The sequence below is a fragment of the Sapajus apella genome, unplaced genomic scaffold, assembly GCF_009761245.1.
Source record: "Sapajus apella isolate SASKATOON/1434 unplaced genomic scaffold, GSC_monkey_1.0 scaffold17, whole genome shotgun sequence".
In the NCBI taxonomy this organism is placed as follows: domain Eukaryota; kingdom Metazoa; phylum Chordata; class Mammalia; order Primates; family Cebidae; genus Sapajus; species Sapajus apella.
Genome location: NW_022436957.1, coordinates 19,634,088 through 19,661,787, shown reverse-complemented (window position 1 = coordinate 19,661,787; position 27,700 = coordinate 19,634,088). Strand labels below are relative to the sequence as shown.

At 41.7% G+C, this 27,700-nt stretch overlaps 1 protein-coding gene across 2 annotated transcripts in view; it reads left to right on the top strand.

The window, feature by feature from the left end:
- APOO (apolipoprotein O) overlaps positions 1-26,386 on the top strand; it is a 72,907-nt gene extending 46,521 nt beyond the window's left edge. The window contains exons 6-9 of one of the 2 annotated variants that reach the window (XM_032286132.1): positions 2,166-2,257; positions 4,525-4,602; positions 19,164-19,229; positions 26,232-26,386. In XM_032286132.1, the coding sequence (XP_032142023.1) occupies positions 2,166-2,257; positions 4,525-4,602; positions 19,164-19,199 (206 nt within the window). In that variant the 3' untranslated portion in view covers positions 19,200-19,229; positions 26,232-26,386. Of the gene's footprint in view, positions 1-2,165; positions 2,258-4,524; positions 4,603-19,163; positions 19,230-26,129 lie in introns of both variants that reach the window. The other variant, XM_032286131.1, reaches the window with a different exon arrangement.
- The last annotated feature ends 1,314 nt before the right edge of the window (positions 26,387-27,700 follow it).

Here is a 27,700-nt window from a genome sequence, read left to right as displayed (position 1 = left end):
CTCATGTCTGTAATCCCAGCACTTTGGGAGGCCAAGGCAGGTGGACCACCTGAGGTCAGAAGTTTGAGACCAGCCTGGTCAACATGGCAAAACCCCATCTCAACTAAAAGTACAAAATTAGCCAGGCATGGTGGCGTGCGCCTGTAATCCCAGCTACTCGGGAGGCTGAGGCAGAATTGTCTGAACCCGAGAGGCAGAGGTTGCAGTTAGCCGAGATTGTGCCATTATACTCCAGCCTGGGCAACAAGAGCAAAACTCCATCTCAAAAAGGAAAAAAAAAAAAGAAATGTCCAGAGTAGGCAAACACATAGAGATGGAAAGTAGATTAGTGGTATCGGTTGCAGTGGCTCACACCTGTAATCCCAGCACTTTGGGAGGCCAAGGTAGGCAGATCACGAGGTCAGGAGTTCAAGACTACACTGGCGAGCAGGGTGAAACACCGTCTCTACTAAAAAAATACAAAGATTAGCCAGGCGTGGTAGTGGGCACCTGTAATCCCAGCTACTTAGGAGGCTGAGACAGGAGAATCGCTTGAAATCGGAAGGCAGAGGTTGCAGTGAGCCGAGATCATGCCACTGCACTCCAGCCTGGACAACAAGAGTGAAACCCTACCCCGAAAAAAAATAAAAAAATAAAAAAAAAAATAGATTAGTGGTGGCCAGGCATGGTGGTTCACGCCTGTAATCCCAGCACTTTGGTAGGCTGAGGCGGGCAGATCACAAGGTCAGGAGATCGAGACCATCCTGGCCAACATTGTGAAACCCCATCTCTACTAAAAATACAAAAATTAGCTGGGTGTGGTGGCGGACGCCTGTAGTCCCAGTTATTCAGGAGGCTGATGCAGGAGAGTTGCTTGAGCCCGGGAGGCGGAGGTTGCAGTGAGCCGAGAACGTGCCACCCCAGCCTGGGCAACAAGAACAAAACTCCATCTCAAAAAAAAAAAGAAAGAAAATAGATTAGTGGTTGCCTAGGACTGGACGGTATGGGGGAGTTGAAGAGTGACTACTAATGGGTTTCTTTGGTGATTATGAAAAAGTTCTAAAATTAATTTTCTTTTTTTGTCTTTTTTTCTTTAAACTCTCAATTACTTTTGTAAAATTAATTGTAATGATGGTTATACACCTCTGTCAATATACTAAAAGCCATTGAATTGTGCCATGCACTCCATGATTGTGCCACTGCACTCCAGCCTGGGAGACCAAATGAGACCTTCTTTAAACAACAACAAAAAAGGAAAAATACAATATACTAAAAGCCATTGAACTGTCCTTTTTTCTAATTTTTGAGATAGAGTTTTGCTTGCTCTTGTTGCCCAGACTGGAGTGCAATGGTACAATCTTGGCTCACTGCATCCTCTGCTTTCCAGGTTCAAGAGATTCTCCTGTCTCAGCCTCCCAAGTAGCTCGGATTACAGGCACCTGCCACCACGGCTGGCTAATTTTTATATGTTTAGTAGAGATGGGGGTTTCACCATGTTTGGCCAGGATGGTCTCGAAATCCTGACCTCATGATCTGCCCCGCTCAGCCTCCCAAAGTGCTGGGATTACAAGCGTGAGCCACTGCTCCTGGCTTTGAACTATACTTTAAATGGGTAAATGTGAATTATATCTCAATAAAGCCGTGCAAAAGTTTTTTGGTTCACATGACTTTATTAGGCACATTCTCTTAGTTTAGGACCAAAGAAATCTTATTCAGTGGTGGGGTTATTTTCGTTTTCTTATTTGGGTTTCTTTTTTTTTTTTTCATTTTCTTTTTAGAGGTTACTGCTAATCAAGTTATTTGGGTTTCTTAAGAGACACAGTCTTGCTCTGTTACCTAGGCTGGAGTGCAGAGGTGTGATCATAGGTCATTGTAACCTGGAACTCCTGGGCTCAAGGAATCCTCCCACCTAAGCCTCCCATGTAGCTGGGACTATAAGTACACACTACCATGCCTGGCTAATTTTTTTTTTTTTTTTAAATTTTTGTAGAGACAAGATTTCACTGTGTTGCCCAGGCTGGATTCAAACCCCTGGCCTCAAGTGAGCCTCCCGCCTCAGCCTCCCAAAGCTTTGGGATTACAGGCATGAGCCACTATGCCTGGCCTTGTTCATTGTTAAATGGATAAGGTAAATTGTGATAGGTTAATGAATCATCTGATGGTGTGTACAACCTTTTATTTATTAGGTTCAAAAATAAAGAAGCTAGTGTATCCGCCTGGTTTCATGGGATTAGCTGCCTCCCTCTATTATCCACAACAAGCCATCGTGTTTGCCCAGGTAAGATAAACTGTGTAATCCATGGTGTCCCTCATTCTTGTTTGTGCGTGTATGAATTTGATGCTTAATTTTATTTTACTTTGCAGTTCTTATAACACCAGACTAAAATTTGTTTGTACATACAGATGAACTACAGCAAATTTAACTGATTTTTTCCACTACATGCCTCAGTTCTGGCCCTTTTTCCAATAATGCCAGTATTCACAGAATTTGAACATGAATTTGCATGATTGTTTGAATATTCATTAGCAAAAATTTAAAATACTTTTTTGGTATACTTACATGGAAGTCTAGAGACTCAAATTCCAAAGCTGATAATTAAGGGTCACTCCGTTTAGATAATTATGTATCCGGTCACAACCTGCTCTTGTTGGCATTGTAGACACAGACTGCTCTGACCTCCACACTTCCCTGGTACTGGTACCTTTGCTTTCATTGTTGGGGACTTTGGGGACTGTAGTACCCTCTGCTGGGAGTGCCCTTCTTGGGGCTTTCAATAGGCTGCTCCTTTCTTACCCTTGAATCCTCAGTTTTATGGTACCCTGACAGGTAGGTGGATCACGGTGGCAGGCAACATGGATAAAGCTGTACCATCGATTCTCGAAGTGTGTTACCAGACCAGAAGCAGCAGCACGACCTGAGAACTTGGTAGAAATGCAAACTCTCAGGCCCCACCCCAGACTGACTGAATCTGAAGCTCTGGCAGTAAGGGCCAGTAGTCCATGTTTTAGCAAGCCCTCTGGTGGTTTTTTATTAATGCCTATGGTGTTTAAGAGCCACTGATGGAGACCAGCAGGTAGCCTGTTAAAGGTGATGTCTGGAGTGAATGGGACTCTAGAGATAGTGTCCCTTGGAAAACTGGCAAGAGCAAGGCAGGCTCTAGGTTTTGAGGTCCTGGGCAGATTATGGACACAGGGACTTCAGTTGCTAGAACCACCACATCACACGGAAACTCGGTTCCAGGAGCAGACAGCAGTGCAGTCACCTGAACTGATTGAGCTCTGAGCCAGACTGAGCTGAGACTGAGCTCCCTCAGTTGCTCATGACAGAACTGAGTCCAGATTCCTCGATTGGGCTACAGTTGTATGTGGGAGTCCAGTGGCCGCAGCTTGGGGAGCTTGATGGCTTTAGTGACAACTGCCAGTACTTTCCAACATTGGCTCAACATTGTAACAGTCCTGGAGGCAGATGGTTAATGCTTCTATCTCTGCTGCAGCCCCAGGTCAGGAACAGTGAGTAACATCTTCCTGCCCTAGATATAAAAATAATTAAACATTATTTCAGCCTGTTATGGTTAAAGCAGTACATGGTTAGAGTGAAGAGAGTGAACTTGGTTGCTGGTTGAGAAGCATATTGGCTATCCCCAGAATAGGAGTCTTTTTTTAAAAAAAACTTCTTTTTTAACTTTTAGCTTTAGGGGTACGTGTGCAGGGTTGTTACTGTAAATTGTGTGTCATGGGGGTTTGGTGTACAGATTATTTTGTTACCCAGGTAATAAGCCTAGTACCCTATAGGTGGTTTTCCCATCCTCACCCTCTTCTCACCCTCTACACTCAAGTAGGCCTCGGTCTCTGTTCCCTTCTTTGTGTCCATGTGTTTGTCAAGGTTTAGTTCCCACTTATAAGTGAGAACATGTGGCATTTGGTTTTCTATTCCTGTGTTAGTTCGCTTAGGATAATGGCCCCCAGCTCCACCCCTGTCCCTGCAAAGGACATGAGCTCATTCTTTTTTTGGCTGCATAGTATTCTGTGGTATATAAGTACCACATTTTCTTTATCTAGTCTACCATTGGCAAGGTATAGTGGCTCATGCCTGTAATCCCAGCACTTTGGGAGACCAAGGCAGGTGGATCACCTGAAATCAGGAGCTCAAGACCAGCCTGACCAACATGGTGAAACCACATCCCTACTAAATGCAAAAAATTAGCCAGGCGTGCTGGTGCATGCCTGTAATCCCAGCTACTTGGGAGGCTGAGGCAGGAAAATCTCCTGAACCCAGGAGGTGGAGGTTGCAGTGAGCCAAGATTGCGCCATTGCACTCTAGCCTGGGCAACAAGAGCAAAAACTCCATCTCAGAAAACAGAAAGTCTGCCATTGATGGGCATTTAGGTTGATTCTGTGTCTTTGCTATTATGAATAGTGCTATGCTGAACATATGCATGCATGTTTCTTTATAGTAGAATGATATATATTCTATTATTCCATTATTATTCCCAGTAGTAGGGATTGCTGGGTCGAATGGTAAGATCTTTTCTGTTTTGTTTCAAGGTCAGTGGGGAGAGATTATATGACTGGGGTTTACGAGGATATATCGTCATAGAAGATCTGTGGAAGAACTTTCAAAAGGTGAGAAGCATCTTTTTCCTTACCTTCCTTTTGGTTTAAATATGTGGTTTCTCTAGGGTTTTATAAAATACTTAATAACCCTGTTGATTTCCTTGCTTTTTCTAGTTGCTTCTAGTTATGTCTCCAGTTCAGATTTTCTGGTGACCTTTCTTGGTAGAGCAGTAGAACTTCTGAGCATTTGGTTATTATCAACAGGACCAAATCAGTGGTGACCATAAAATGCAGTGCATTCCACCACAGTCTTAGACCATATTTTCCATTATATTGTATTCATGGTTTCCTTCGAGTGTAGCTTATTATTTAAAAGTTTTATTGAAACTGAGTTCAAAGGGAATATACTGTGCTCCCAGGAAAAAGACACAATTGAGAGCCTCTTCCACATAATTGTGAGCCTTTTCCCCTTGGTTTTTCACTTATCATAAGCTCTGTATTTTCTTTAGCACTGCCATTTCTGTTTATCCCCCAGGCTTCTCAGCTCAGCTGAGGGTGTGAGCCAAGGTATGTTGGGGACTAGCCACCAGCTAAAGACCACGTTCTCTGTGCTGTCTGGTACATGAGCAGCAGAGGGAAGAGATTGTGTAATTGTAAGAACTTGTCACCTTTCATCTCTTTTAGTGGCCACATAGCTGATTAAATGTTGCCTGTGTTCACTGGAACATTCCCTTCCTCCCACTGATAAGGAAGAATGAGTAAAGAATAAGGTATCATGTCTCTACTCAGAGGCACAGCCAGCTAAGAAAGAATTGGACTTCTTATGTTAACATGCCTTCTACATCACATATTAAAGGAAATTCATTTTTCAATGAAAATAAATAACCGAGCTTCAAATCACTGACAAGTTTTAAAAAATACTGACAAGTATTTCAAATCACTGACAAGTCTTAAAAAATACTTCAAATCACTGACAAGTTTTGAAAAAGTTTTAAAATATAAATAACTATGTCAGAATTAAAATCTAGAATTTTGAACTGGGATTTGGAACAGAATAAATTATAAGCCCTCTTTATTATTTACATAAATAATCTTCTAGTGAAATCTTAAGACACATTTTTTGGCCAGGTGCAGTGACTCATGCCCAGCACTTTGGGAGGCCAAAGTGGGAGGATCACTTGAGCCCAGGAGTTTGAAATCAGCCTGAGCAACACAATGAGACCCCATCTCTCCAAAAAATAAAAAAGTCAGCCAGGCATGGTGGCACACTTTGGGAGGCTGAGGTGGGAGGATCATTTGAGCCCAGAAGGTCACAGCTACATACAGTGAGCCATGATTGCACCACTGTGCTCCAGCTTGAGCAACAGAGTGAGGGCCTGTCTCAGAAAAAGAAGAAGAAAAAGAAAAAACATAATTTTTATACTGCTGGCTTCTAAAGGAATTAGTCCCTCTGAAGCCTGTTTAAACTAGCTCTTGAATAGACAGTTCTATACCAGTATCAAGTGTCTTTTGGCAATCCCTTTTAAAGAATAAACATTCATAGGTGTTTTTTTAAAAATTATTATTGTTTCTCTGGTATTTTCTATGGAAGCTTCTTTTCCTGTTTAAAAAATTCCTGGCCAGGCATGGTGGCTCACGCCTGTAATCCCAGCACTTTGGGAGGCCAAGGAGGGTGGATCACGAGGTCAGTTCAAGACCAGCCTGGCCAAGATGGTGAAACCTTGTCTCTACTAAAAATACAAAAATTAGCCAGACGTGGTGGGCACCTGTAATCTTGGCTACTCGGGAGCCTGAAGCAGAGAATTGCTTGAACCTAGGAGATGGAGGTTGCAGTGAGCTGAGAGAGTGCCATTGTATTCCAGCCTGGGCAACAGAGTGAGACTCTATCTCAAAAAAAATTCTTAGCAAATGCGGCTGGACACGGGGGCTCATGCCTGTGATTCCAGCACTTTGGAAGGCTGAGGCAGGTGGATCACCTGAGGTTGGGAGTTCGAGACCAGCCCGGCCAACATGGTAAAACCCTGTCTCTACTAAAAAAATACAAAAATTAGCTGGATGTGTTTACATACATCTGTAATCCCAGGTACTTGGGAGGCTGAGGCAGGAGAATTGCTTGAACCCCAGGAGGCAGAGGTTGCAGTGAGCCAAGATCACACCACTGCACTCCAGCCTGGGTGACAGAGCAACACTCAGTCTCAAAACAAAAACAAAGCAAAACCAATGCCCACTGAATTTTGTACAGGAAAGGAAGTAAAATGTCAAGAAAACTCTACATAGACCTAGACGGAAATGTGGGAAGTGAGACTAAAAGCCTCAACTGCAAGCTTTCATTGTGGTGTGACTGCAGATTGAGGCACACCAAAGCTAGAGGGGAGGCCCCCAGGCTCCCCTGGGTGCTCACTGTGGTGTCTGTGCAGACACGCGTGCACACCAAAGCCAAAGTAGAGGCTGCAGGAGCCTCTGGCGTGGAATCAGCATTCTCTGACTGCGCTAAGAATTCAGCCCAGTGCAGAAGTAACTGGACTGTGGTTAGAATGCCAGTTGAGCAGGTCAATATTTTCTGGTAATTTGAAAACATTAGGTATTAAAACTACCCAAATTTATATGCAGATCCGTTTGGAGTAGGGTGATAAAGATTTCTAATTAGCTCGTGGTTGGTTTGCATTTCTCTCTCTATCCCCTTGTCTTCTTCAGAGTCATTGAAAACTTAAGGCTTTCTCCCATTTATTTACCCTCCAAGCATAATTTTCCTGACAGCTGTCTATTCTCGATAGAAGGTAATAAAATCAGGGCCAGACACAATGGCTCATGCCTGTGATCCCAGCACTTTGGGAGGCTGAGGCAGACAGATCGCTTTGAACCCAGGTGTTCGAGACCAGCCTGGGCAATATGGTGAAACCCTGTATCTACAAAAACTACAAAAAAAAAAAATTAGCCAGGTGTGGTGGCATGCACCTGTAGTCCCAGCTACTTGGGAGGCTGAGGCAGGAGAATCTGTTGAGCCCAGGAGGCGGAGTTTGTGGTGAGCCATGTTCGTGCCACTGCACTCCAGCCTGGGGAATGGGAGTGAAACCCTGTCTCAAAAAAAAGAAGGTAATAAATAAAATTAATGTTCAACATATTAAATATTTGTTACGAGTTTTAAACAAAAAATAGCAAGGGCCCTTTTAATTCAAAATTCAGTATTCTTAGATTTCAGGAATTACTTGATTTAATGAAGTGCCATTGTTTTTTGTTGATCTTGCCCCACCCCCCACTTCAGATTTCATGGGCTTCGGGGTGTTTTTTTTTGTTATTTATTTATTTATTTTTTGAGATGGAGTCTCACTCTATCACCCAGAATGGAGTGTAGTGGCGCGATCTCGGCTCACTGCAATCTCTGCCTCTTGTGTTCAAGCGATTCTCCTGCCTCAGCCTTCCGAGTAGCTGGGACTACAGGCTCACACTGTAACACCCAGCTAATTTTTGTATTTTTAGTAAAGGCGAGGTTTCTCCATGATGTTCGGGCTGGTCTCGAACTCCTGACCTCAGGAGATCCACCCGCCTTGGCCTCACAAAGTGCTGGGATTACAGGTGTGAGCCACCTCTCCCAGCCTTGTTTTTGTTTTTTGAATGAGAGCAAAGATGTAAGCTACCCTAGAATATGAATGTTTCTGGGGCCCTGGAGCTGAGAATGTTCTCATCATAGACTATCAAGTAATTCATAATCTAGTAAAGGAGATAAGGAAAGCAGATGACCAAAATACAGGATAAAATGTAATAAATGCCAGTAGAAAGGCACAGAAAAGTATGTACGATTTTTGGATGAAGAGATTTTGTCTTCATTGAAGGGAATTAAGGGACACTTCATCAAGGAGACTTTTTTATTTCTTAGCTTGTTTGGAAGTTGGTTTTCAAGTCAGGTTTTAATTAGCAGTCTCAATTAGGTATCATCTAATTCATAGTTGTTTGTATTCTCATCATGTAACAGATGTAGTGGCTTTTGGTTATACATAGTCAGAGAAATTGTGGACATTATGTTTAAAACAGGGCACTGGCCAGGTGTTGTATCTCAGGCCTGTAATCCCAGCACTTTGGGAGGCAGAGACGGGTGGATTGCTTGAGCCCAGAAGTTTGAGAACAGCCTGGACAATATGGCAAAACCCCGTCTCTACTGAAAACACAAAAATTAGCTGGGTGTGGTGGCACATGCCTGTAATCTCAGCTACGTGGGAGGTGGAGGCAGGAGAATTGCTTGAACCTGGGAGGCGGAGGTTGCAGTGAGCTGAGGTTGTACCACTGCACTCCAGCCTGGGCGACAGAGCAAGACGTGATCTCCAAATAAATAAATCAAACAAACAAATAAATAAATACATACATACATACAAAACAGGATGCTGAAAATTTTTAAATTAGGAATGATGGCACAGTTCTTAATGGTATTATTTCCCATAGGGCTATATTACTCTGAAATATCCCAAACATGTCTCTGACATTTTACTGCTCTGCCACATACCTTTTCTCTCTTAGGAAATGATTCTAAATGTTTGTGCTGAGTCTTCTACCAATAAAGCAGTCTTTCAGTCTGTCATCGTTGGTTACTTCAGAGGAATTTATCTGCTTCAGTTTAAATGAACTTTCTGTCAGAACTGTGAAGCAAAGATAGGTGTGTCCAGAAATATTGTCATCTTAGTACGGTCTAGGGCTTTTTTTAAGTTACATGAATATATAACACACATGTACAGTTTAAAATCCAACAGTATAATGACCATGTATGTATCGACCAATCATCTGCCTTTAAAAATAGGAAATTACCGATGCCTTTCAAGTCTTCCATGGGTCCCCTCACCCCCATGTCTCCCCAGAGGGAACCACTATCTGGAATTTTATTTCATTCCCTTGTTTTTCTTTAAACTCTTCTTCCAGTTTAACCATATATGTATATATTCTGAAATACTGTAGTTGAGCCTGCCTGTTTTTGCCTTTATAAATTAATATACCAAATTTAAATCTAAATATATATATAATATATATGTTTATCTAGATGAGTCTTACTACATATTATTTTGCAACTTGTTTTGTTCCCTTAACATTTTGTTTATGGGTTATGTATGGCAGTAGTGCATTCGTTTTCACTGCTCTATTTTCTTTTTCTTTCTTTCTTTTTTTTTTTTTTCTGACGGAGACTCACTCTGTTGCCCAAGCTGGAGTGCAGTGGTGCAATCATGACTCACTGCAACTTCTGCCTGCTGGGTTCAAGTGATTCTCCTGCCTCAGCCTCCCAAGTAGCTGGAACTATAGGCATGCACCCCTATGCCTGGCTAATTTTTGTATTTTTAGTAGGATGGGGTTTCACCGTGTTGGGCAGGCTGGTCTCAAACTCCTGATCTCAGGTGATCTGCCCTCCTGAGCCTCCCAAAGTGTTGGGATTTCAGGTGTGAGCCACCGTGCCTTTTTTCTTTATGAGAAAATACCCATCTTGGTGGTTAGTTGGTGGTTTTCAGTATATTACTATTACAACACAGCATGGCTTCATAATTTGTGAAGAGTTTTTCTAGGCCAGGGTTCCTGATTCATAGGGTCTGCATATCTTCAGTTTTACTAGATGATGCCAACTGATTGTTTCCATTTTGCCAGTCTGGTGGCTTTAAAAGAATTTTTCATTGTGGAGTATATGTGTATGTGGCTTTACTTTATTTCCCAATTTTCATTTTGAGAAAATTTTAAAACTACAGATCAGGTGCAGGACTGGTACAATGAATATACCCTTCACTTAGATTCACTAATTAACATTTGCTATATTTGTATAATCTATCTTTTCACGTATGCATGGTGTTCATGTGCACATGTATATTTTATTTTTCTGAACCATCTGAGAATTAATTGTAGATATCATTGCATTTTTCATCTGTATCTAATTCAGCATGTATTTCCAAAGAACATGGACTTACATAATCACAGTACCGTTATTATACTCAGGAAAGTTCACATTTCATTATTTACACAAATGTTATCTCATATATAGCCCATGTTCATATTTCCATAGTTGCCCCAATAATGTGCTTGACTTAAACAGTTTTTAATTTTTTATAGCTAAGTGAATTATTACAAGGCATACACCCTCATAAACCATCATTTAGGGCAAAAAAATAGAAGTTTGCCAGCGTTCTCTCAAAGCCCCACCCCGTAGCCCATCCCAGTCACAGAGTTCTCTACCTCCTGGAATAACTACTGTTCTAACTTTTATTATAATAACTTTCTTTTATTTTTTAATGGCTTTCTCACCTAAGTATTTGTCCCCGTCACTTTAGTCTTGCCCATTAGTTTGAATTCATGTGCTTTTTTTCTTTGGCTTTTTAAGTCTGTCTTAATCTAAAGGCTCCCTTTCCATCTTTTGGAGTTGTCTTCCTTGCAGTTTATCTGTTAAAACAATCAGGCATGCCGGGCGCAGTGGCTCAAGCCTGTAATCCCAGCACTTTGGGAGGCCGAGGCGGGTGGATCACGAGGTCAAGAGATCGAGACCATCCTGGTCAACACGGTGAAACCCCGTCTCTACTACAAATACAAAAAATTAACTGGGCATGGTGGCGCGTGCCTGTAGTCCCAGCTACTCAGGAGGCTGAGGCAGGAGAATTGCCTGAACCCAGGAGGCGGAGGTTGCGGTGAGCCGAGATCGGGCCATTGCACTCCAGCCTGGGTAACAAGAGCGAAACTCCGTCCCAAAAAAAAACAATCAGGCACATTTCACCCATAGAGTTTCTAACAGTTTGGGTTTTGCTGATTACACATTTATGCTGCAGTTAAATGTGTTCTCTGTATTCCCTGCACTTTGGCAGTTGGATCCACAGGCTGCTTGATCCACATCCTGTTTCATCCTTTTGGCAAGGCTCTAGATCCACATAGACACATAAGTCTGGTTTTTTTTTTTTTTTTTTTTTTTCAGTTGTTGTTGTTGTTGTTGTTGTTTTTGATTTTAGCAGCTGTGGATGTTCAATGCCTAGACTCATTGAGTCTTTGGGGGTTAGAAAATGATGATATTGGCCGGGCGTGGTAGCTCACGCCTATAATCATAGCACTTTGGGAAGCCAAGGAGGGTGGATCACTTGAGGTCAGGAGTTTGAGACCAGCCTGGCCAACATGGTGAAACCCCATCTCTACTAAAAATACAAAAAAATTAGCCACGCATGGTGGCACGTGCCTGTAGTCCCAGCTACTCAGGAGTCTGAGGCAGGAGAATTGCTTGAAGCTGCAAGGCAGAGGTTGCAGTGAGCCAAGATTGTGCCACTACACTCCAGCCTGGGTGACAGAACAAGACTCTGTCTCAAAAAAAAGAAAATAATATTCTACTTTTATTGTTTCATTTTCTCATATTAGCTGAAATATTTTAATAAGGAACCTTTTCCCTTATCTACTGGTTACCCAGTTATAGTTTATATAGGAAAAAGAAGATAATTACTTGATTTTTTTCCTCTTATCCAGTTTCAAAATAATTCATTCCCTTTCCTCAGAAGATTGCCTATTAGTTTTTCTTTAAAAATATCATTATGGGCTGGGCACAATGGCTCACACCAGTAATGCCAGCACTTTGGGAGACCGAGGCAGGAGAATCACTTGAGTCCAGGAATTTGAGGCTGCAGCAAGTTATGATCGTACCACTCCACTCCAGCCTGGGTGACAGAGCGAGACCCTGTTCCTTAAAATAATAAATAAATTAATTAAAAATAATTATGGATTTATAGATTTAAACATATTTGATGGTTTTGAATGCTTTGTAATTCTTGTTATTAAAGTTCAAAGTGTCCCATTTTGCTAGTGGAAGTTGGCTCTGAGTCCTCTTGACATGACCCAAGTAGTTTGCATAGTTACCTCACTATCTAGTATGTCAAGATGTTCCCAGAATTTCTCATCGTGGTTTTCATTTACATTGCCCTGATTGCTAATAAAGTTGAGCATCTTGTCACAGGTTTATTGGTTTCTTTTTCTTGAAATGCCTGTTCATGTCTTTTGGCCACTTTTTATATGGGTCATTTGTCCCTTATTGATTTATAAGAGTTCTTTATTTTTTTCCGAGATACTAATATTTTTTTGGCCAGATGTTTGCAGATGTCTTTTCTCAGTTTGGGGCTTGTCTTTTCAGTTTTGGTGTCTCGATGATCAGAAGTTCTTCGTGGAGTTGATTTATTGACCTTTTCCATTGTGGTTTCACTCTTTGACTCTAGGAGCTTAATGAAAGCATGAAATATTTAATGACTGCCCATTGCTAATCTGAAACGCTTTCAGAATAGTTCCAACTCAAGGTCAGAGTATCAGAGATGAAGGCCAGTTGTGGGTGTCAGGAGGTCAGTTGTGTGTGTCAGTCCTCAGGGTCACCGATGGCTCTTTTAGAGTTGTCTCTTTTTTTTTTTGAGACAGAATCTTGCTCTGTAGCCCAGGCTGGAGTGTGGTGGTGCAGTGGTGCGATCTTGTTCACTACAACCTTCATCTCCTGGGTTCGAGCAATTCTCCTGTCTCAGCTCTCTAGTGGCTGAGATTACAGGCATGTGCCACCATGCCTGGCTAATTTTTATATTTTTAGTAGGGATGGGGTTTTATCATTTTGATCAGGCTGGTCCTGAACTCCCGGCCTCAATTAATCCACCCTCCTCAGCCTCCCAAAGTGCTAGGATTACAGGCATGAGCCACCACGCCTGACTAGAGTTGTCTTATAATTAGCCAAACACAGCAGTATATCTCAGTAAATACATTTTAGTTTTTCACTAGCTTTTTTTTTTAATGCAACGAATTACTATCACAGAATTGTAGAATGACTCTTAAGGCCAACACTAATTATTCAAAGGGCAGGAAATTCAGAAAGAAGCACAGACCTCTTACCAACATGAAAACTGAGCAGAACTTCTAAAGCTGAGCTGTTAATAGTTTTATTCAGGCTCTTGCTGGCTCAGCAAGAAAATGAAAGGGAAGCAGCAGCCACCACCCTGAGTAAACATGCCCTGCTTTTTCTTCCTCCGTTAGAAATTCCTCGGCTCTCTAAACACAGCAAAGTTTTACTGAAAGTAAACATTTTAGTTTTAAAATGTTCATCTTTGAAGCTAGTCACAGAAGGGCAAATAGTGCATGATTCTACTTATATGAGGTATCTAAAATAGTCAAACTCATAGAGGCAGAGAATAGAATGGCGATCGCCAGGGGTTGGGGGAGGGAGAAATAGGGAGTTGGCAATCAACAAAGTTTCAGTCAAGCACAGAGAATAAGTTCTAGATATCCCCTGCACAACGTTGCACCTATAGATATCAGTACTGTATTGTATGCTGAAAAATCTGCCCAGACGGCAGATCTCACGTTAGGTATTCTTACCACTATATTTGTTTTAAATGACAATTTGATGGGTTTTCCATAAAGTTATGAATTTGTGTTCTTTGTAATTTTTTTCTAAAATTCTAAGAAATACAGGTATTAGGAAATGATTTTTTTCCTTCTTTTTAAAAACACCATTATTCAGCAAAACAAAAAGTTAGAAATCCTGAAGATAATGATCATCTCCTCCTTTGAAAGGAATGCACTCTTGGTGTCAGTGGTCAGGATACAGTGTTGCCCAGTGTGTAAGAGGTGGGGAGCACCAGACTTCTACCCCACCTCTGCCTCTTACTAGCCCTGAAACCTTGGGAAGTCACTCCAGCACCGTGGGAACTGGACGTAGTACCTCCTGGAGCTGTTTTGAGGATTCAGTAAGGTTATCTATGTGAGGAACATATGAAATGGATGGACTCCAGCCACATGATGGTCATCAACCACCACTCATGTGATACTGAACATTTTCGCTTCTGCCTGAGAAGATAATGTCCACTGATAGAAAATGGAACCATACGCTGTAGTCAGGAGTCCTTATGTCATTGTTTTAGTGTTCCATTGCTACCAGAATAAATGATTGCAAATGTACAGGCTGAAAATAATGCAAATGATTATCATAGTTTTGTAGGTCAGAAGTCCAGTTCTAAATCAAGGTGTCAGCAGGGTTGCATTCCTTTTTAGAGGCCCTAGGGGAAAATTTCTTTCCAGCTCATTTAGATTGTTGACAGAACTCAGTTCCTTGAGGTTGTAGTACCAAGGTCTGTTTTGCTGGCTGTCAGCTGAGGGCTGTTGCCAGCTTCCTTCCTCCATTGTCAAAGCCTGCAGCAAGTCCTTTTCAGGTTCCCTCTCTGACCCCTTCTTCTTCCTCCGTCTTAGACTACAGACACTCATGTGCTTGAATCAGGCCCACCCAGATAATCCAAGATCATCTCCCTATTTTAAGGGCAACTGATTAGTAAGCTTAGTTCCAATGCAACCTTAATTTCCCTTTGCCATGTAAGGTAATAGTCATGGGTTCCAGAAATAGAAGACATCTTTGAGGGGCCATTACTCTGCCTACCACATCCAGTGAACCAGAATTTAGTTGGGAATTTTTTTTTTTTGAAATGGAGTCTCGCTCTGGAGCAGCTGGACAGAGTCAGGCAGAGTACGGTGGCACGATCTTGGCTTACTTCGACCTCTGCCTCCCGGGTTCAAGCAATTCTTTTGCCTCAGCCTCCCTGGTAGCTGGGACTGCAAGCACACGCCATCATGCCCAGCAAATTTTTGTATTTTTAGTAGAGACGGGGTGTCACTGTATTGGCCAGGTTACTCTCGAACTCCTGACCTCGTGATCCACCCACCTCAGCCTCCCAAAGTGCTGGGATTACAGGTGTGAACCACTTCGCCCAGCCTTGTTGAGATCTTTAATAGGTAATTTATCCTTACCTTTTATTTTTTTCATCCAAAGACTCAAGTGACCTACCATGTAGGATAGGTAATATTTATTGAGCACTTACTTGCTGTGAGCTTGGCCCTTGGCACTAAGCTCTTTTAAGAGTCTTTGAGGTGGATTCTATTATCCCCATTTGTAAGCAAGGAAACTACATTTTGGAGAAGTTAAATAATTGTTGAAAATAATTCAGCTGGTGAGGGAGGCAAACATTTCAGTAGGCTGCTGTACCTCAGAGGTTTGGCTGGCCATCAGCCTTCACATGACAGGCATACTAATTAGAAATCAGTGTCTTGATTTTCTTTAAAAGTTTCAGTTTTGCTAGCAGAAATTGTTGTTTATGGCCGGGCATGGTGGCTCATGCTTGTAATCCCAGCACTTTGAGAGGCTGAGGCAGGCGAATTACCTGAGGTCGGGAGCTCAAGACCAGCCTAGCCAATATGGTGAAAAAAGATACAAAAATTAGCCAGGCATGGTAGCGGGTGCCTGGAATCCCAGCTACTTGGGAGGCTGAGGCATGAGAATTGTTTGAACCCAGGAGGCAGAGGTTACAGTGAGCCAAGATTGCATCACTGCATTCTAACCTGGGTGACAGAGGGAAACTCTGTCTCAAAAAAAAAAACAAAACAAAACAAGGAATTGTGTTCATGGATGTGGTAAGAAAATAAAAACTGAAGTCAGATATGTATTAAAATGATTGAGTTATAAAATATTCTAGATAAAACTGTTTCTCTGAAAATGCAAAAAAAAAAAACTTGATTTCTGGCTTGTGCTAAATCACAAACTGTTTTTTTGAAGTCAGAATGTTGTTTTGTCTGAAATCATGGAGTTATCTGCCAAGAGAGATCTGATTTGTAACAGGGTGGGTGGATGGGCTCAGTATTTTTATTTATTTTTTTTTTTATTATTTTTTGTGTTTTTTTTGTAGTGCACCCAGAGTCTCTGAAATATTTTTTTAGTGAGATATTAGACTATGATGTTTTGTTATACTATAAGTGATATGTAACCAAACAAGAAAATTTTCCTAGCAACAAAGTTGTTTTCCTGAATCAGAAGAATGCTTTTGTGTGCTCATTTTTTTTACTGTCCAAAAGATTAAAAAGCTTGTGAATTTAGCATTTTGTTTTTTCAGACTTAGCATATATTTAGGTAGAGAACCACCTTGTTTTTTTCTATTGTTGTTTTTGGTTTAGTTTTTTTGTTTTCTTTTTTGGAGACGGAATTTTACTCTTGTTGTCCAGGCTGGCGTGCAATGGTGCAGTCTCAGCTCACCGAAACCTCTGCCTCTCGCGTTCAAGCAATTCTCCTGGGATTACAGGCATGTGCCACCACACCTGACTAATTTTGTATTTTGAGTAGAGACAGGGTTTCTCCATGTATGTCAGGCTGTCTGCCTTGGCCTCCCAAAGTGCTGGGATTACAGGTGTAAGCCACCGCGCCCTGCCAAGAACTACCTTGTTTTTATGCCAGACCCAATTGTTGGACATGATTATTTCACTTGCCCTCATAAGCCTCTTTTTACCTCTCCTTGTTCTTCATTAATCTGGTAAGGGACCCAGATATTTCAGTAGACTGCTATACCTCAAAGTTATGGCTGGCAATCAGCCTTCACATGGCAGTCATACTAATTAGAAATTAATGTTTTGATTTTTTTTTTAAGTTTTAATTTTGCTAACAGAAATTGTCATTTGTGTTCATAGATGTGTTAAGAAAATTAAAACCCAAACTTTTGAATTCTAGACAGACTTGAGATCTGAGAAAAAAAACAACAACAACAAACTTTTTTACATTCATCAGATTTCTAAGTTCTGCCCCATTTCCATTGGTTTGTTTTGAGACAGGGTCTCACTCTTGCCCAAGCTGGAGTGCAGTAGTGCAGTCATGGCTCCCTGCAGCCTCAACCTCCCTGGCTTAAGTGATCCTCCCACCTCAGCCTCCTGAGTAGCTGAAACCACAGGCATGTGTCATCACACCTGGCTAATTTTTGTATTTTTTATAGAGACAGGATTTCAGCCTGTTGCCCAGGCTGATCTTGAACTCCTGGATTCAAATGATCTACCTGCCTCGGCCTCCCACAGTGCTAGAATTACAGATGTGAGCCACTGCCCCGGCCTTCTATTTGATTATTCAACAAATATTTGAATACTATGTGCTAGGAGGCCCAAGGGATAGTGTACACTCATGAAGCTTACAGATTAATGAAAGATTCAAAGAAGAAATAATTATGCAATCAGGAAATGCATGAGTGCTATGAAAGGGAATAGAAAGTTCTGCTAAATTGAAGGACAGAGTATAAAGAAAGCTTTGATGTAAAGGATGAATAACATTTAGCCAGGCAAAAATTGGGATTGACCGGTCTTGGTCAAGGGGTATACTTGGCAAAGTTCTTGTCCCAATAGGGAGTTTGGCAAGTTCAAGCAACAGCAAAAAGGCCTCTAGGGAGTAGGTGGGTGTGTGTTCATGTCTGTATATGTGTGTTCGCTTGTGTGCATGCACGTGAGGGGGCAGGGTGGGGAGTGGCTCTGGAGGAGGAGAAGGGCACAGATTCTGAGTCCTGTAGCAGTCTTGTTCAGAGCATCAAGTAGACCTGAGAATTGTTGATCATTGATCCGCCAAGTAATCCATATGGCCTTGTTTCCCAGAACTCAATTGTCAAGTGGATGTGGTGACCATTATCATCAAAACCAGGGTACTCTGTTTTTTAACTTTTTTTTTTTCTGTGTTGCTCAAGCTGGTCTTGAACTCCTGGGTTCAATGGATCCTCCCACCTCGGCCTCCCAAAGTGCTGGGATTACAGGTGTGAGCCACTATCCCCGGCAAACCAGGATACTCTTGAGAGTGAAAGAGGACACTATTGATTATGCTGGGACAATGGATATAAAATAGTGCTTATAGACCAGTTCTCAGCCACTCCAGGGAGCCCCAAAGTTGCCTAGAAACCGTGCTCTGAAATGACAGGGTTTGTCACGTGCTCCTGCTTTCTTACTTTCCCCCTCCTTCACCCGTGAATAACTCTGAAAGAGGGCCACCAGGAGAAACTGCTCCAAGTCTATACAACAGAATCATAGCCCCATGGCCTACCCAGCTGCAGCCTCCTGTTTTTCAGACTGCCATCTGATCTCTGACTATTAATGTGTTTTCAGAATTAAAGTCTAAAAAACATATAGAAAAGAAAGTAAGGCCTTAAAAGTTTAGCACATGAACTTTTCCCACTAGAAACTTTTCTTACACCGCTTCTTAAGGATGACATGAGCTAATTATGTGTTCTGGGATGATGGCTAGGCAGAATGGGTGTGGTCTGATTCTAACTTCTTTCAGAGTAAACATGTTTTGTGGATTGGCCCCTATGGTGGATAATGGTGAATAATGCATGGGGCGAATACCTACAGGAAGCCTTCCCATAGGTGTAAAATCTTCCAACAGTGACAGCACCATGAAATAGTAAATCTTCCTCTTTTAGGAAGATTTATGTCAGGAAATAAAAGAGGAGGAATTATTGATTTTTTTTTAAATAGAACCAACTGTTTGGCTGAATCTACATAATGAGAATTAATGGAGCTTTATTTCCTGCTCTCTCTGCCCAAGTCACTCTACAACAGGGCCCTCAGAGACCTAGTAACTTCTTCAACTTACTGAGAGGTGGATCACTTTGCAGTATAACATTTAATGGTTGGCAAGGCAACTGTGAGAATGTAAGATCTCTGTCCTCCTCAGCCTTTCTTTAGCAAGCCCCAAAGTCCTCAATAAAATGGTTTGACTCTGTCCCCTGCAATAATTTTTAATGTTCATGTTCAGCCAAATACTCAGGACACTGAGTTGTTGCACTGTTTCTTTTCAAACTGCATTAAAGCTCTTTCTTTTGTTTCAAAAGCCAGGAAATGTGAAGAATTCACCTGGAACTAAGTAGAAAACTCCATGCTCTGCCCATCTTAATCAGGTAAAGAATAAGAAATCTCTGATTATTTTCAGCATTGTAGTGCCAGCTGAAATGACTTGTCTTTCGTTTAATTAATTGTAACAGTTCAAACTTGATGTGAAAATATAACGGTCATATTTTCTTCCATCTTTAATTTCTGGGCTTAAATGCTGTGCCTTATTTATGTTTGTTCCACTGATGGAACAAAATAAATACCTGGGTATTTTAGACAAGCTAGAACCAGGCAGTTGGTATTTGTCTATAGATCGATTTCAAACAATTGAAAAGTATCATTATTCCTTAGGTTTATTATTTTCAAACAATACTTTATTATAGTAAGTACACTTGTATTTATCTAATAATGAACACTGAAATGTGTGACTGTTACAGAGAGGCTCGAAACACTAGTTATATTGCTTGTGTATAAATGAAAAATTGTATAATAGCACTTGTGATTCCCTGGTAATTAGAAGACTAATTGAATTTAGAAACAACCTAGATATTCAACTACAGGAAAATGGTTTAATTATGGTATATCCATAAAGAGGAATATTATTATTCTGTTTCTGCAATATTTAATTGCATGGGAACATATGCACAATTATTGTTAAATGAAAAAAAAGGGAGTGTGATATGTTTATAGGGGGGATGAAGCCAGGCGATATACCAGAAAGTGTGTATATTTCAGTGGTATGATGATTTTTATGTTTTTTCTTCTTTATAATTTTCTGTATTTTAAAATTTTTCTGCAATGAATGTGCATTTTATAATCAGAAAATTTTTTTGGAAATTGGTGTTACATTTATTATAAATCATGGCCCCTACTTGAAATTTATGAAAACCCTGAGTTTGAAGGGTTTTTTTCCCTCAAGCTTTCTTTATATTTTTGGAGACCCAAAGAGTCACATAAACTGAGAATTTGAGAGAGATTATCTGGCCCAACCCCCAGCCCCAAGCAGAGTCCCCTGGAGCCCTGTATGTTCCTCCTTTTACACCAGCACTGATGGGAAACTCACTCCGTGGGGCAGCCATCTTGGGACAGTTCTGATTTTTCGGAAGCTATTTCTTCTGCTAAGCAAAAATATGTCTTCTTAGTGGTCACAGAGAACAAATCCAGTTCCTCTTTCACATCATAGCAGTTTATACAGTAACCCAAAATCAGTAGTTCTCAGATATAAACTATTACCCAGGGAGCTTGTTAAAAGGCAAAAGCCACCCCACAATCAGCATCTCTGGTGAATGGGGCCAGATACGCCGTTAGAAGGATGACTAGAGCTAGGCTCGGTGGGTCACGCCTGTAATCACAGCACTTTGGGAAGCCAAGGCAGACACATCACAGGGTCAGGAGTTTGAGACCAGCCTGGCCAAATAGCGAAATCCTGTCTCTACTAAAAATACAAAAATTAGCCGGGCGTGGTGGCAGGTACCTGCGATCTCAGCTACTCAGGGGGCTGAGGCAGGAGAATTGCTTGAACCCAGGAGGCGGAGGTTGCAGTGAGCCAAGACTACACCATTGCACTCCAGCCCAGACAACAGTGCAAGACTCTGTCTCCAAAAACAAAAAAAAGGATGAGTAGAGGGTGAGCAGCCACAGAGTGACACATGTCCTCTAGAGACTTGACTTTTAATATGGTTATATTTCTCTCTCTCTTTTTTTTAATCCCTGTCAGCCAGAATGGTTATATTTCTCTACAGGGATAATGAAAGATATAGAATAAAGGGAAATTAGCTAAATATCCATTTCAGTTTTCAAAGATACTCTGCACCAGAGTTCAGCTTGCTGTAATACACAACCTTGATTTCATTCTTTATTTTTTTTAGATCTTTGTTGGAGGAGGTGTAGCTTTTAATTATAAAAGTGATTTGTGTTGGTTATAAAAAATGTTTTTAGCTAAATATTTTAAAAGCTTGTCTTATCCCTTATTCTTTTTTTTTTTTTGAGAGAGAGTTTTGCTCTTGTTGTCCAGGCTGGAGTGCAGTGGCACAATCTCACTCACTGTAACTTCTGCCTCCCAAATTCAAGTGTTTCTCCTGCCTCAGTCTCCCAAGTAGCTGGGATTACAGGCATGTGCCACCACACCCGGCTAATTTCATATTTTTAGTAGAGATGGGGTTTTACCGTGTTGGTCAGGCTGGTCTTGAACTCCTGACCTTGGGTGATCCACCTGCCTCAGCCTTCCAAAGTGCTGGGATTACAGGCATGAGGCACCACACCTGGCCCTTTATTCTTTTTTCCAGAGGTAATCTTTGTTAATAGTTTAGTATATCATTCCAGACTTTTAGAGAGAGAGAGAGAGAGAGAGAGAGAGAGAGAGATTGAGAGAGAGACACACACACACATAGACAGACAGGGTGTAGTGACTCAAACCTGTAATCCTAGCACTTGGGGAGGCCGAGGTAGGTGGATTACATGGGACCAGCCTGGGCAATATAGCAAAACCCTATCTCTACAAAAAATTTAAAAAAATAGCCAATTGTGGTTGGCAAACATCTGTAGTCCCAGCTACTCCAGAGGCTGAGGTGGGAGGATCACCTGAGCCTGGGAGGTGGAGGTTGCAGTGAGCTGTGATCACACCACTGCCCTCCAGCCTGGGCAACAGAGTAACACCCTGTCTCAAAAACATACACACACACACACACACACACACACACACACACATACACATATATATTGTTTAAAATTTATAAATTAAATTTATATAACATTCATGCATACATACATGTTTTTGTTTTTTTGACAAAATGGGATCATATTCCTCATATTGTTCTGCAAGTTCACAGAAAACTTTCTTTTTACTGTTATTTATTTGGGGGTATGGGATCTCGCTGTGTTACCCAGACTGGACTCCAACTCCTGGGTTCAAGTGATCCTCCCACCTCACCCTCCTGAGTAGCTGCACAAAAAACTTTCTGAAGGCATATAATTGTAATTTTATTATCACACATAAAGAAATTAAGGCCCAGGCGGGGCGCATTGGCTCACACCTGTGGTCCCAGCACTTTTGTAGGCCAAGGCAGGTGGGTCAGGAGTTCGAGACCAGTCTCGCCAATATGGTGAAACCCCATCTCTACTAAAAATACAAAAATTAGCCAGGCATGATTGCGCGTGCCTGTAGTCTAGCTATTTGGGAGGCTAAGGCAGGAGAATCACTTGAACCAGGGAGGCAGAGGTTGCAGTGAGTGGAGGTTGCACTGAGCTGAGATCGTGCCACTGCTCTCCAGCCTGGGCAACAGAGCGAGACTGTCTCAACAACAACAACCACAACAACAAAAATTGATGTCGCTCATGCCTGTAGTTCAAACTACTCAGGAGGCTGAGGCAGGAGAATTAGTTGAGCTCAGGAGTTTGAGACCAGCCTGGGCAACATGGTGACACCCTGTCTCTCCAAAAAAATGTGTAAAAATTTAGCTGGTTGGCCTGGCATGTTGGCTCACACCTGTAATCCCAGCACTTTGGGAGGCTGAGGTGGGCGGATCACGAGGTCAGGAGTTCGAGACCAGCCTGACCAATATGGTGAAACCCCATCTCTACTAAAAATACAAATATTAGCCGGGCGTAGTGGCAGTGCCTGTAATCCCAGCTACTCAGGAGTCTGAATCAGGAGGATTACTTGAGCCTTAGGAGGTCAAAGCTGCAGTGAGCCATGATTGTGCCACTATACTCCAGCCTGGGTGACAGAGTGAGACCCTGTCTCAAAAAAAAAAGAGCTGGGCATGGTGGCTTATGCCTGTAATCCCAGCACTGGGAGGCTGAGGCAGGTGGATCACCTGAGGTCCGGAGTTTGAGACCAACCTGGCCAATGTGGTGAAACCTTGTCTCTACTAAAAATAGAAAAATTAGCAGGGTGTGGTGGCAGGTGCCTGTAATCCCAGCTACTCGGGAGGCTGAGGCAGGAGAATTGCTTGAACCAGGAGGCAGAGGTTGCAGTGAGCTGAGATCACGTCACTGTACTCCCAGCCTGGGCAACAGAGAGAGACTTCTTCTCCAAAAGAAAGAATTCGTCTCCAAAAGAAAGAAAAAAAGAGAGAGAAAGAGAGAGAAAGAAAGAAAGAAATTAGCACTCATTCCTTAACATCATCTAATATCCAGTCAATGTGCATATTTCCTTGGTTGTTTCATTAATAACCTTTTACAGTTGGTTCCTTTGAACCAGGATCCAAACAAGATATGCCCGTTGTGTTTGATAGGTCTCTTAAGTCTCTTTGAACTGTAATAGTTTCCACTCCCTCATTGTCCTTTGCCATTTATTTGTTGAAAAACCTGGTGGATTTGTCCTTTAGAATTTCCTATGTTCTACAGGGATTGAGCTGGGAGGAAGAATAAAAGAATTTCTCATGTTCTGGCTGTGGCCGAATGTATACATTTAGTAGTATTCTGTTTATCTCTTGGTTCCTTTCTTCCCTGTATTTCCCATAAGCTTATGGTTGGATTTGAAGGCTTGATCAGACTTGGGTTCAATGTTTTTTTGCTGAGAATGCCATAGACAGCACTATGTTTAACTATGTTGAATGAATGAATGAACTTGTTTTATGTAATATATTGTGTAAATATTTCCTATTGGTACTTAATAGATCTACCTATTCCTTCTCTAGTTGCTTAATGATTTCCTAGTATAGACTACCATCCTTATCAACATAGATTGTTTCCAGATTTTAGTTTTTAACAATGCAGTAAATCTATCAAATTCCTAGGGAAGACAAAAACAGAATAATAAACTGAGATAGGAAAAATGAGCTAGTAGTTTATATGTTTAAGAATATTTGGGCTGGGCGCCGTGGCTCACACCTGTAATCCCAGCACTTTGGAAGGCCGAGGTGGGTGGATCACGAGGTCAGGAGATTGAGACCATCCTGTCCAACATAGTGAAACCCTATCTCTACTAAAATACAAAAAATTTGCCGGGTGTAGTAGCACACGCCTGCAGTCCCAGCCACTTGGGAGGCTGAGGCAGGCGAATCGCTTGAACCCGAGAGGTGGAGGTTGCAATGATCCGAGATCGTGCCACCACACTCCAGCCTGGTTACAGAGAAAGACTCCATTGCAAAAAAAAAAAAGCAATTTTTGGTTGTATATTAAAAGATCAAGTGAGTAGTCACTGGCCTCTAAGATATTTAAAATCTCTTAATTGCTAAGTACATTAATTACAAATTATGAAAAAAAAACATGTGCAGTGGGTCATGCCTGTAATCCCACCACTTTGGGAGGCTGAGGTGGGTGGATCACTTGAGGTCAGGAGTTCAAGACTAGCCTGGCCAACAGGGTGAAATGCTATTTGTATCAAAAATATAAAAAATTAGCCGGGTGTGGTGGCGCGTGCCTATGTTCCCAGCTACTCAGGAGGCTGCGGCAGGATAATTGCTTGAACCCGGAGGTGGAGGTTGCATTGAGCTGAGATCACGCCACTGCATTCCAGCCTGGGCAACAGAATGAGACTCCGTCTCAAAAAAAAAAAAAAAAAAAAAATCAGAGCTTGGCATGGTGGCTCATGCCTGTAATCCCAGCACTTTGGGAGGCTGAGGCAGGTGGATCATGGGGTCAAGAGATTGAGACCGTCCTGACCAACATGGTGAAACCCCGTCTCCACTAAAAATACAAAAATTAGCCAGGTATAGTGGTGCGAGACCGTAGTCCCAGCTACTCGGGAGGCTGAGGCAGGGGAATTGCTTGAACTCGGGAGGCGAAGATTGCAGTGAGCCAAGATCATGCCACTGCACTCCAGCCTGGCAACAGAGCAAGACTTCGTCTTAAAACAACAACAACAACAACAACAACAAATTATCAAGAAAGCAATCTGGAGAAGACTCGTTTGTCTTTGGCATATCTTTGAATATATGTGTATTTTATTCCAGAAAAGTATGATGAGGGTGATGTGAGGAAAATTATACATCAAGCTGAGGGTGATGTAATCATGCTGTCCAGCAGATAGATGGAAATGTAGTTGTTTAATCTTCAGATGTGATGTGTACTGTGCCATTTAGGCATTTATTTTTTTTATTAATCCATCCATCTGGTTAATCACGCTCAGATACATAGCTAGTTGAGAATCCGAATGTAGTATATGTAGTATTGATGGAGCACAAAATTTCTTTTTTCTTTTTTTTTTTTTTTTTTTTGAGATGGAATTTTGCTCTGTCACCAGGCTGGAGTGCAGTGGCATGATCTTGGCTTACTGCAACCTCTGCCTCCTGGGTTCAACTGATTCTCCTGCCTCAGCCTCCCAAGTAGCTGGTACTACAGGCACCCGCCACCATACTGGGCTAATTTTTTGTATTTAGTAGAGACGGAGTTTCACTATGTTGGCCAAACTGGTCTCGAACTCCTGACCACAGGCGATCCACCTGCCTCAGCCTCCAAAAATGCTGGGATTATAGGCATGAGCCACCGCACCCGGGCTTCTTTCTGATTCTTAGTTTAACTCTCTGTGAAATGGGAATAATTAGAGTTTTCTCTGGCTCATGCTTCTTATGGTCATATAATGGTGATGTAAATATTTTCTATGGCTTCTGTATTTATTTATTTATTCTGAGATGGAGTTTTGCTCTCGTTGCCTAGGCTGAAGTGCAATAGTGTGATCTCGGCTCACTGAAAACCTCTGCCTCCTGGGTTCAAGCGATTCTCCTGCCCCAGTCTCCTGAGTAGCTGGGATTACAGGCACCTGCCACCATGCCCAGCTAATTTTTTTGTATTTTTAGTAGAAACGGGGTTTCACCATGTTGGCCAGGCTGGTCTCGGCCTTCTGACGTCAGGTGATACACCCACCTTGGCCTCCCAAAGTGCAGGGATTACAGGCATGACCCACTGCATCTGGGCTGGTTTCTCTACTTAAATCTGAAGGATTTCCATAATGCAAAATTTTATAGTTATTTTTATTTTTTCTGGCACAGTTTACTTATGTTTTTCTTTTCTTTTCTTTTTTTTAGTTATAGGTAAACATTGGAAACTCCATAGAATAAATCAGTATTTCTACAGAAAAATGGCAGAGAAATCAGTATTGAATGTATTAAATTGGCTTTCTTCTTCAGGAAAAACTAGACCAGACTTCTGTTATCTTGGGTGATACCATCCTACAAGCAAACTAATCTGAAACCCTTTCACCTAGAGATAATGTACAAGCCTTAGAACTCCTCGTTCTCATGTTGCTATTTATGTACATAATTAAAACCCAAGTTAAAAAAAAGTTGTCCGATATCATTGAGTGATGGTCTAAGTGTATCTGGTGCCTGTGTGTATGGTATGTATGGTGTGTGTGTATGCATGGGTTGTGTGTGTGGTGTAGTGGTATGCATGATGTATGTGTGTTAAAGACAGCAGGTAACTCTTCTTAGGGAACTATCAGCTTGCAGCCTGCAGAGTCTGGGCCCCACAACACAGAGTAGAGAAGAGTAGCTCTGGAGTCAGAGAGATGCTTCAGTAACCAGCACAAGAAACAAAACTTGTAAGTAATACAGTTTGCCTGACAATGATTAGAAGACATACAAAACAGTAACAGTGATCCCTTATTGTGGCTGTCACCTCCTAGTCTGTACAGAACTTGCAATTCTTGAATGCCAGTGGGAGATTCAGAATGAAGAAGTCTATGTCCTCTGCCAGTGGATGAATGGGGATGTGGTGTGTTTTTGGGTTCTCTGTATGTGTGGCTTGTGTTTTCCTCCTCTGTGGCCCCTGAATGCACAGCTCATTGAACTCTGGATTCCCACTGCAGGAGCCTCTCTTGGCTTAGCCAGCCAGGAAGGATGGCAGGGGAACTAAATGTGAAAGAGAATTTAGAATTTCCAGATTTCAATTAGATTTGGGAACTCATCTTCCTTGTATATTTGTATCATCAATTTAATTCCTAATTGTTGACCTTCCAGAACTGATAGCAGTCGGTTAGATAGCAATACACAGATGGACATACACATATTCATGTCATATATATTTAAGAGAGCCAAAATGGCAGGAACAGTGCCAGCATTGTTACTGGATTAATGAGCTGAAGCAAATTTGTCCCTAGAATGATCTTTGTAGTCACCCAGATGTCTTTTATTTCCTTTTATGCCAAAGTACTTTTGTGTTACTGTGTCAGTCACCCAAATATATGAAACCCATACTTATATCTCATTATAAAAATGCTATTATTTCAGACTTTGTTCATTTGGCTTGGCCTCCGACGTCATCCCTGGAAAGTAGCAATTTCATGAGTTTCTTCCTTGTGATTACCTGATCTAGCAAAGATTAAGAAGAAATGGCCTACAAGTCAGCATGCTTAGGTCATTAATCAATAGATATTTGAGTGCCTCTTATCTGTAAGATATTACCTCCCATTTTCAGTTCTTTACTCAGTATTGAAACATTGCTTTAAAACATTTTAGGCCAGGCGCAGTAGCTCACACCTATAATCCTAGCACTTTGGGAGGCCAAGGCAGGTGAATCACTTAAGGCTGGGAGTTTGAGACCAGCCTGGCCAACGTGGTGAAACCCTGTCTCTTCTAAAAATACAAAAATTAGCCAG